This window comes from Carassius auratus, chromosome 48 (genome assembly GCF_003368295.1).
Source record: "Carassius auratus strain Wakin chromosome 48, ASM336829v1, whole genome shotgun sequence".
In the NCBI taxonomy this organism is placed as follows: Eukaryota; Metazoa; Chordata; class Actinopteri; order Cypriniformes; family Cyprinidae; genus Carassius; species Carassius auratus.
In genome coordinates, this window is record NC_039290.1 from 8,221,971 (window position 1) to 8,233,392 (window position 11,422).

General features: G+C 39.1%; 1 protein-coding gene across 1 annotated transcript; it reads left to right on the forward strand.

Moving 5' to 3' along the window:
• Window positions 1-901: 901 nt before the first annotated feature.
• LOC113065736 (Krueppel-like factor 15) lies at window positions 902-8,924 on the forward strand. The gene is made up of 3 exons (XM_026237228.1): window positions 902-1,095; window positions 3,153-4,392; window positions 8,036-8,924. Exons 2-3 carry the CDS (start codon window positions 3,227-3,229, stop codon window positions 8,202-8,204), a joined length of 1,335 nt encoding a protein of 444 aa, XP_026093013.1. The 5' UTR covers window positions 902-1,095; window positions 3,153-3,226; the 3' UTR covers window positions 8,205-8,924.
• Window positions 8,925-11,422: the final 2,498 nt, after the last annotated feature.

An 11,422-nucleotide genomic window follows, 5' to 3' on the forward strand; every position in this document is an offset into this window, starting at 1 on the left:
TTCCTTTGTCAGAACAGATTTGGATAAATTAAGCAATGCATCACTTGCTCATCAGTTGATCATCTGCAGAGAATGGGTACCGTCAGAATTACACACCAAACAGCTGATAAAAACATCACAATAATCCACAGTGATGTTTTTATCAGCTGTTTGGACTCTCATTCTGACAGCACCCATTCACTGCAGAGGATCCACTGGTGAGCAGCTAATGTAATGCTTATTTTCTCCATGCTTAATGCTTAATTTTTCTTATTGAGTGCCTATTATCATTACTTTTTTGTACTGAATGGACTTGTTTTCTTCTGTCATGATCTTTGGACACACCCTGGAAAGGCTGCAAAATAAATAAATAAAAATGGTTTAAAGTCTTCCTTCCCTCCCATACATTTAAGATAGGTTGAAAGTTAAGCCAAGGCACAGGAATATTTTTGGAACCTTGTCTTATTTATCAATGAAAATGTATGAATAGGAAAGTCATTAACATGTTATCACATTCAAATGTGTGGAATGCAGTTTGTCTTTATGAGGTCAGTATTTACTTTAATCCCATATTAAATTGCCAGTAGTAATCTTTTAAATTTAATCTCACAACACCATTAGATTATTGTATTATAGTGCTGTTATTAAAATAAAAGATCCACTTCATTAATGATCTTCCCATTTATGACAACTTTTGCACCTCATTTTCTGCAGTCTAAATCAACTTTCTTTGCCAGATGCGCTGATATTATAGCACCGCTGCAACAAGAGTTGAAGTTCGCTCCGTCGGTCAGTTGACAGAAGCAACAGTGTACTTCAGTAAAAGCTGTTCATTGACGACAAAAGGAAAGAGTCCTGCCTCTATCCACGGCTCCACCAATACCAGCGTGTGGAGCAGACGAGCCTTCAGCAGCCTTCCCCAAATCTACTCTTAAAGCCCACAAGACGAGATCGTGTGACAGCAGCGTAATACTACAGAGACGAGAGCATGATCTGCCACGAGACGCTACATGTCTCAAGGGCACATTTGACGGCTAATGAAGCATTCTTCAGCAAAAAGAAACGGATCGTCCTCGAACTTTAAACAGCAAGGATTAATGCGCGTGATTTAAAGAGGTAAGTTTGCTTGTTTTTATTCTTTTATTATTATTATTAGCGCGTCGAGTAGTCGCGTGGCACGCGCGGAAACTGCACGCAACTAGCTGCTGCGTCTGAACGTGAGGTAATAATAATAATAATAATATACATAAATTAGAATAGCCAGGATTCATGTATGCAGTTAAATATTTAAAGAAAGAGAGATCAAGATCAATTTTTTTCATGTTGCATAAAGCATGCACATGTTGCATATTTTAATCTTTGTTTTAATTACACATATGTTTTATAATTTATTTCAATGATGATAATGTAGCAAATTTTAAGTAGTTCTCTTACTTTTGTATCAGTCTTCACATAAAAAATTAAAACTTTAATGTTTAGTTAGAAAGTTAGTTAGTTCACTGCATATTTACACCACTTTGAGTATTAATAAATGATGACGACAGTGTAATATGATGTAATTAAAGGGATATTTAAAGTGATTTCAAGGTGTCTAAGAGTATTTGAAAAAACAATGTCTCCTCCCGAGTTTGCTGTGGACACATGTGGGTGTTGACACTGCCTGTAGATGTCAGGGTTATTATCGGTCATTCTGCGACCGACAGGGGGCGCTAGAATCACCGCCGCGATTAAACATCGGCTTCCAGTACTGACTAATGAACTACTTAAACAAACCGTGAGCAAGCTTATTGACAGCTCTATAGACTTAGAACTCTAGTGGGTGTTTTAAAGATGTGATAGACTTTTATTTTATTCTTAAACAAAGATTGGGTGTAGTTGTCACTCAGTAACAATGACCACATGCCACACTATTGGCTCAACAGCTCAATATGTTTATTTAGCTGTATCTTTTTATTACACCTTTGTGTGTGTGTGGCCAAATTTGTGTCTATACAAAAGTATTCACTAGAGTCAAAAGTGTGACAACTAGCCCCAGTCCACTTATTCCACTTCTTATTCTGACAGTATGTGTAAAGTCTCTGTTGGACTGGTTATTACATTGCTCTAGCTACAGATTCTTCTTTTCTTTTCAGTGCATGAGCCAAGGAATGCTATAATGAAATTACTAGCTGCAGAATTGAAGGCTCTGGTGGTCAAATTCCCAGAAATGAATACTGTTGCCTTCTTGAATGTCTTATGGTTGATATGCAGATAGCAGCTCTACAGTTAGTCTTTTATGCTAACAAGAAAAACACCAAGAGAAAGAGAGAGAGAAAACCAAATATATGTATTTTTTATGTATCAAGTACAACACAGACCAAAAAAGGAGAAAACGTTAAGGTATTGAACACAGTTTATTGATTAAATGGTGAGTTGTCTCACACATAACAGCTTCATTTTATGTGCTCCTTTGGCAAGAGTCTTGGTTTCCAATAATCATCTGTTTCCAATCAAACACAATAATCTAAGACTCGTTGTGTGCACACAATGCTATCTTGTCTAAATGGTTAGCTTTATTGCAAATCTTGGTGTGAGGGAGTAACATGTTCACATCCTTATTTTAACGTTGACGTATACAGCTATTACAGTAAATTGTTTCCAGTGTCTCACACATCCACAAGGCAGGAATTGAAGATAGCTTAGCCTTAATCTTGGGTCTAAAATGTCCCTGTGAAGTGGAAAAGAGTCAATTAATTATCATTCAGCCTAGCATCGAGTTTGTTTACATGCATAGTAATAATATGACTACAGCTGTTTTTTGCAAAGTCATTAAATATTTAAAGGATTAAATGCACATTGCACATTGCACATTAAATGCAAATTGCACATTGCATGTCTTTTGGGATGTGTGTAAACTGCCAGTGCTAAATGGAGTCTATACAGTACGTACTGAATGAAGTAAAGGTATCTGGGTTTGTTAATCCCTTTGCAAAAGATGGACTAGTATGGATTCAGTTGGACCAAAGCTTTTTACAAATTATTGTAATGACTGAGATCTTTATTAAAAGTCTGTTCTCAAAGTTGCTTCAGTTGGACAGCCATTAAAACTATTATACTGTAAATTACTTTGAATGTTATGCATCAATGAAATGTCAAATGATTGCTAATCCTGATTTTGTTTCTTGCTTTTATAGACCGAAAACCTGAATCAATCATAGCAGGGAGCTGTACAAGTGGTTGCCTCACATTGGACAGGCAGTAGCCAGGAATGGTGGATCACTTGCTGCTTGATGAAGAGACTTTCTTTCCTTACACGTATTTGCTGCCGGCTCACAACCCACCGGATATGGTGACAGACGAGGGGGTGTACTATATGCTTCCATCACCATTCTCAGAGGATAACCTCAGTGACTCATCTAGCCAACGTTCCTGTTCCAGCCCTGAGTCTCAGGCGTTGAGCTCTAGTTGTGGTAGCAACTCAAGTGGAGAAAGTCAAGATGGCCTCCTTGACTTCCTTCACTCTCAGTCCCTAACTGTGAGCCAAAACTCGCCCTCCTCAAACATGGTGTCTCCCATGGTTCCCCCTGTTCTTCCCATGGGTCTGGCTTGGGAGTCGAGACGGGACCGCACCACCAAAGAGGAGTGCTTTGAGTTCCCTGTTTTCCCTGGAGACTTAGAGGACCATGCAGGGCTACTGTTTCAGCCCACTCTGGAGGAGATCGAGGAATTCCTGGAGGAGAACATGGAAGTGGTGGCCTTGAAAGAGGAAGCTGGAGAGGGTCTTGTGACCTGTGAAAGCATCCAAGGACCTACATTAGATCCTTGGCCTCAAAACTTAGACCAAACAGTGCCTGTCTCAAGTGACAAAGTCGATGCCAACTCTGAGCCTAAAAATGTAGGGGGCTCTGCAAATCCTCAAAACACATTCAAAAACGAGGACTCTTCTGGGAAGGTAGTGATGATGGAAAGTCCTAGCATGCCTGTGATCCTACAGCTCCAACCCATTCAAGTCAAACAGGAAATGAGCCCTAAAACTGCCCCCTCGACACCAACACCTCAACCTCCCTCAGACATCAAAATAACCCAGCTCCTTGTCAACATCCAGGGTCAAACCTTCGCTCTGGTTCCTCAGGTGACCCCACCGGCCAGCCTTAACAGCTCTTCCTCCAAATTTGTCCGTATTGCCCCTGTTCCCATTGCCGCTAAGCCCTTAGGTCTTGGAGAGAACGGAACATTTGATGGCCAGGCAACAGGGCTTGTAGCTGGGGGTCACAAATTCCAGAAGAGTTCGGTAGCTGATCTTATTAAAATGCACAAGTGTTCTTTCCCTGGCTGTGCCAAGATGTATACCAAGAGCAGTCACCTAAAGGCGCACCTGAGGAGACACACGGGCGAGAAACCATTTGCCTGCACTTGGCCTGGCTGTGGCTGGAGGTGAGTGTTTTAGTTCTGTACAGGTTTTTTTTTTTCACTGAAGCAGAGGTTAGCTGTCAAGGTCTGCTTGTGTACAAAGAGCTTTCACTCCAGTAAGTTGTAGTTATTGCGAAATCACTGTGGTACATCACTATCTTTGTTGACCATTCATGAATGGACTTCAAACAGGGACTAGATAGAGCTCTAGTATGTGGACTAGCCAAATCTAAAGATATGGTAATCTGTCACTAATATCCCTTGCATTTGAGACATTTTGTAAGTTATTTATGTTAATGTATTATGTGATGTTAGTTGTCAAGAACCAACTACATTAAGGGTTTCTAAGCCAGCTCCTAGAGGGTCAGTGTCCTGCAGAGTTTGGCTCTAACCCTTCCAGCCCCAGGACACTTGAATGGCTTCTAGTTTTCCTGAAGACCTTAATTAGCTGGTTCAGTGTGTTCAATTAGGGTTTGCGCTATACTTTGCATAATAGTGGGCCTCCAGGAGCAGGATTGTACACCCCTGTATTACATGAACCGATTCACAAGGAATTGATCAGAATTTCCAGTGTTACATATAAAAAAATACAATGTGATTTAGCATGCAGGTGGGTCATTCTGCACTGCTACTCATTGGAAACTTTAGCTTGTTACTGCAAAAAAATATGCTGTTTTGAAAACAGCTGAACTATGTTCACATTACTGATAAATGTAGTTTAATTAATAGCCTCGCTACTTTTAGTTAGTGACTCCACAACATTGCTTGATAATCACTTTAAATTGCAGCTGTAAAATTTCATTCACAATTTGTCCTTAGATTTTGGGTCTTGTTTGTGTTATCTCTGCTGTGGGGAGATTAGATAAAGTCTTTGAAGAGGCAGACTTTGCCCTGTTCACTGCTTCAATTGTTTACTCTTAGTCTATGTCCAGCTTCAATCTTTCTGAACAAGGCCTGGATACTGTTTAAAGTGCACCACTGGTTGTAGTGAGGTCAGGATTGACAGTATAGATAAAGATTTAAGTGGTAGTCTTAGAAAGAAAAGAGTTTGGTTCTTGTATTTTGCATGCTTGGGGGTGTTCAAGTGTAATCTTCAATTGATTGCATTAGTTATAAACTTTGAGTAATTATAATCTTCAAGCACTTGGTCGTAGTGGTATACCTGGTTTAACTATTTAGTTTCATGTACGACCTTTCCAAGAGTACCTAATTATTATAAAAAATAAATAAATACAATATCAGAACGGTAGGTTAGTGCTGCCAAGAAATAGGCCTCTAGTCAAGTATTATAAGACTTACTGTTTTGAGAGGTCTGTTGTTATCAGCGACCTTGGTAAACTTGCTTTTGGATAGCAGTTGGCAGTGACTGACCTTCCGCAGTCTGTGAGTCTGTCTGAGGTCTCCGTAACACTGTCAGGAAATTTATGTAGGGAAGAAAGCAATAGAAGAATGCTCCATTGGCTGCCTCAAGCCTGGCTGCGGCAATGCTTTGCCAGCATTTTTAGCATTCCTTTGGTACTCCGCAAATAAAATTGTCCTAGTGACACAAACACACAAAACCATACTCACACTTACACTGGAAATTTCTTAGATCTTAAAGCTTACACAATAACTGGTACTTGACTAGAAAACACACTAGTTGGCTTGGCGTCTAGATGGTAACGTCTTTGCACACACGTCCTGTGCTTTGCTTTAGAAACACATGCACCAGGAAACAAACCAGGAAGTGCATACTTTGCTTTATGCAACTTGCACACAAAGGTTAATAGAGGACAAAACTTGCATGAAAAGCTTTATTTAAACTGATATAGTTTGCAGTATCAACATGTGAGTGTAGTAGAGCGAACCAAATTGTTTTAGCATAACTCCTTTTGTTTTGAAATGGAAAATGCAGATTTGCAAGGCGGAATCAAGCACTCAGCACACTTACAGTTGGCTGCATGGGAAAAACTCTTCAACCAAAATGCAAAAATGTGGCCATTTGAATAGAAGTTAATAGCATGTGCTCTAGAGCGTGCCAGAACAGCTCTGTTTGTGAGCTCTGAAGTCCAACAAGGAGGGGTACCCCGTCCCATCCTGTCCCACAGGGCAACAATTAGTCCACCACCGTCCCATCCCAACATACTTCAAAGACTTGCTCGCATACCATACACCATGTGAGATACTTTGTCAGTCAAAAAAACATGATGGTTTAGTTAGCGTCAGAGTAAGCATATGCTATGTGACTTAACATGTTGATATGTTTTCTTTTAATTATAAAATGAGAATTAAAAAAATTCAGCACAAAGTTATCACATTACTGTTAGCATAGCTAGAACTGTACTGTTCCTGTCTAGGCTGTTTGTAAAAGTGGAAGAAAAGCCAAACACAAGAGAGAGAGAGACTGTTTTTTTTATAACCTTGCAAATACTCTACACATGTTCCCGGGACATTAGAAACAGATACTAACTCGCCTATGGCTTCATATGAAACCATGGTATGGGGTTGAGCAAGAGTTTATTGTTTTCTCATTTCAAACAAAAGTGCACACCATATTCAGATGTGTATTATTGAGTGAGATGTCTATTGGTAGTATAAAGGATTAAAGTTGATAGTTATTTGTACACCAGAGAAATTATATACCTAATTTCCCAGGAGTCTCTATTACTTTATGGGCAGGGTATATGGCATAACTTGATTTAGAGAGAACTGCAAATTAAGTTAAGGAAAATGCTTCCATATTTTCTAAAACAAGCTGTGAGTTTTCCCTTCTCCTGGGTCTTTGTTCTGGTTGCTTTCAGAAAACATTAACAGCCATGAATGTGGTGCAAATCTTCGTTTGGAACTTGAGCACTGGGATAAGCGCCGGGTTAAATATAGTTGCTCATTAAATCTGCTCTGAGCTCAAACCATTTGCTGCTCGGTAGTGAAGACACTGAGCAATTGTTTGACAGTTTTATTTGACGTTGCATGCGTTCTGTGTCAGAGTATTCGCCTCAAAGTCTGTGAAAGAGATTTAACTGTCACTGATTCAGTGCTTTTCATTTTTGTTACTCAGTAACTCCAGCACCGTTTTCACCTTTTGTCCGATTTCACAGTGCTGGCTGCTCGTCTTACAATATCACAAACATAAGGGAACAAAAAGACGTGCAGTAGGGTTTATTCATGTTAATAATGAGCTGTCTTGTCCAAATAGGCTTTGATTTATTATCTGTTTTGCTCTCTATTATGTATTTCCATTTTGCTTATCCAATGATTGACTAATTTAGGCCCTGCGTGTCAATGATAAATGTTGTCTGTGGCCTTATCACACTTTTTTCCTTCCTTTTTTTTGTATTTCTTTATGAAATAAGATATTTAACTAGGAAAATCATGAGGTTCAGAGGTGGTATAAGTTGGTATACTTAGATGAATGATTACAAAGAGCAATGAGGTGCAAGCAAGATGACACAGTCCTACCAGCAAGATGTACAGAGTAAATAAGAACCATGTTGACTTCAAAATAACTGGAATTGAGGCATTTAGGCTCTTTGCTTTTTTTAGACACAGTCATAAAACTAAACACCAATGAAACCAAAAAGCCAAAGTGCGTTTTCCACAGTGCATATTGTTCCCAAAAAAAACAAAAATGAACTGGATCAGTGCACAACCATTGATGTCTGGCTTTATCTCTGGATTCTTCTTGCAGATTCTCCCGATCGGACGAGCTGTCACGGCATCGCCGGTCTCACTCTGGAGTTAAGCCGTACCAGTGCCCCGTCTGCGAGAAGAAATTTGCCCGCAGCGATCACCTGTCCAAACACATCAAAGTCCATCGCTTTCCACGAAGCAGCAGGACAGCGCGCAATGCACACTGACCCCACACAACCTCCCGCCATGGAGAGAGAAAGAGAGAGAAAGAATGAACAAACAGAAGAAAGAGGGAAAGACAGATTCATTTGTGGTACTGTGATAATTTATTACGCGAGGCTCGGATGAACTGAAGAAGAGTTGGTTCTGAAACGGTTACTTGACTCGTCGGCCTCACAGATGTCGCAAGCTTCGTAGATTGTATTTTTGTAGTGTTCATAATTGTTTCTTTGTTTCGAGAACAATTTCTTTCTTTTTTTTCGCAACAAAATGTTCAAAACGTTTTTTTTGTTGTACTTTGAGGTATGAATTGTTGATGTATCTGCCAGTCATCAACATTCCTTGTTCAAAATCACGGTGAAGTCGCTTCTTTTTGCCAACGTAATGTGTTTAGCTCCTCTAAACCAAAAAACTATACAAAAACAACTGGGGTTCATTTGAACTACTGATCATTGGTAGGACTGTGCCATTATAAGCTATTGGCAAACACAGAGGCTTTTCCTCTTGACTTTCAGTTGAATGCTAGCAAACTGTGAAACGCCTCTTGGACAGACCATAGAGCGAATCAACGGAAGTCAAAACACGCACATTTGACAGATGTGAATGGACCTTCTGATCAGTATTGAATTTTTCTCTGATGTTTTAGTTGATAATACAAAACCTGTTCATTTTTTTTTTTGTCATTGGTTGCTTTCATCATAAAAAAATTAAAACAAGATACCTTCTGGGCCTTTCTCTAATCTAAATGTTTGTAGCTGGGGCCAAGGCACCTGTGGTTAAGTGTTTGCGGTTAGAAGATATTTTTGACAGCAATGCAACACACTTCATACCTGAGAAATCAGACGATACAAGTCAGTAAGTTGATAGCTAAACTAGGTCAATACAGACGATCAAACCTGTTCTAACCTGCCTCAAACAGTCCTTTTAACCTGGGACTATCTGCCAAAATGTCTCTGCGAGACGAGCTTGAATGACAGAAACTGGAATTGCAAGGTGCTAACTGCTCTGAACAGCGAGCTCCTGTACAGGGGACGCTTGCAGGACAAATCCTCCTGCTTGGGAAATGTAGTCTGGGACACATCTGGAGTTGAAAGAGGACATTCTTCATGGGAACTGTAGTCATGAAAACAGCTTGACTACTGATAGGTCATGCTGACTATGTGTTCGCTAAAGAATGTGTGTAATATCCAGTGGGTGCTGATAGTTAATGCTAATATTTAACAAGATTATACCTGGTTGTATAATTGGATTGGATTTTGAGTAGGGCTTTGGAACAAGCTTGACAATGCAGTCTGTTCGATGCAGTCTGTTTTTGCCAAAACAAAAGCCCAAATGGAAACATCTACAACTTTACCCAGAGTGCCTCAGGTGATGAATCAACTCATTGCTCTTTCTACTGCTCCAACAGGCACAACAGCCGCCGGCACCTATAGATGCACTCATATATATACATATGTTTAGTGTGATGATAGGAACTAATCTCTTCTGGTTCTCTACTTGCTCTATGGTTTGACTGTGGTTTGGAGGAAAGCGTAGAAATGATTACGGTATCGTTTTGCTGCTCTGCTTATAATATTTAGCAACTGTTGTGTTCAGGAAATCCAATCTCAGATCAGATATTGCAGAACGGGAAGAAACCAGAACCACTCAGACCTCTCGCAGACCAGAAGAGTCCTGTAGGAATGAAGGAAACACATTTGTCTGCGTATATGATATGGATGTTTTGCAGCTGTTTGTGCCCATTTAACATACAAACCAGTGCCACGGAGGATCAGTATCTCTCAAGACATGTTTTTGTTGCTCTCTGAAACAGATGGCCATACGTGATTGGTTCTTTTAAAGTGCCACTCATCTAAAAGTCACAAAAAATACATCTCAAGTAACACAGACACTCAGGCGGAGGTTGCGTACTGTTAGCGTTGCCTTCCTTGCCGTCTACATGAAATTCTTGGTGAAACTGGTGCTTATGGCCAACGTTGAATGTATGTATACTGTATGTACAGACTTTGTACAAAATGTCGTTGGATCAGAGAGTACCGGATATTCTTCTACTGACGTGTCTCACGTCTTAGATTGTATAAATGTCCCCTGTAAAATGTAAACCAATGTACATATACATATATATATATATATATATATATATATATATATATATATATATATATATATATATATATAATATATTTTTCTTGATATACATAAGATGCATTTACAAATAAATAGAAAATAAGAACTTGTTTTTGTATTTGTGTTGTATTTTTTTTTACAGGCGATAAAATTTTTATGCAATAGGATGTGAATGCAAAAGCTGCTAGCTGCATTGATTTTAATGCGAATGCAAAAACTTAGTTATGCACTGTATTAATGCAAGGTTTTCTATTTCCAGTTTGAACTCCATCAGTGAGTCTTTAATTTAATTAAATAGTTGTGCTTGCGGTGTGTCACTCCTGTGTTTGCTTTATACACCGTTGCATTGGAATGCACTGCATGGTCTCACCAGTGATGTCTAATTATAGTCATACCAATTTAAAATAGTATGTAAGGGGTTAAGATAGAAATTGTGCCTTATAATTCCATATATATATATATATATATATATATATATATATATATATATATATATATATATATAATAGGTAAATGATGATAGATAAAGATTATATAATAAAAAAAAAAAATATATATATATAGATTATATAATATATAAATATATATATATATATATATATATATATTTTTTTATATATTTCATGAATTAATTAATTTATATAAAGTGTTGATGACTCTATGTAGGCCAGGCTTGAACCTGTGTCTGCAACATAATCAGATCAGGACATGCACTAACCTCTAAACCATGGCTCCAGCAGGAACAACAACCAATAGTACAGGAGTCCAGTCCAGAACTCAGGTGCGTATGCTTGTTTATGCTGAGTCACCTTGGATAAGGACATACTGAGCATGATGCTTGTGAAGGGCCCTGACGTTTATGGCTGACGACTCCAATTTATGTTGCTCCCTTCACGAGCCCCCGGCCACATGTGGCCCTCCTGAAGATGAGAGGAGGGAGTCAGGAAGAGAAGAATGCAGTGAAGTGATGGACTTTTTATGGCCATATGTTATACAAGCTCACTGATGTGAAGGAGATCCTCAGACTACTGCCAGGATCTCCAGACGTTAGCTAACATGATCTAAGACCTGCTTGACCATAAACGGCAGTCCTGTCTGG

Bases quoted from the DNA above. Each gene is read 5' to 3' on its own strand.
- LOC113065736 (XM_026237228.1), top strand. From the start codon at position 3,227: ATGGTGGATCACTTGCTGCTTGATGAAGAGACTTTCTTTCCTTACACG. The intron at 4,393-8,035 runs GTGAGTGTTTTA...TTCTTCTTGCAG, and splicing joins TGGCCTGGCTGTGGCTGGAG to ATTCTCCCGATCGGACGAGC.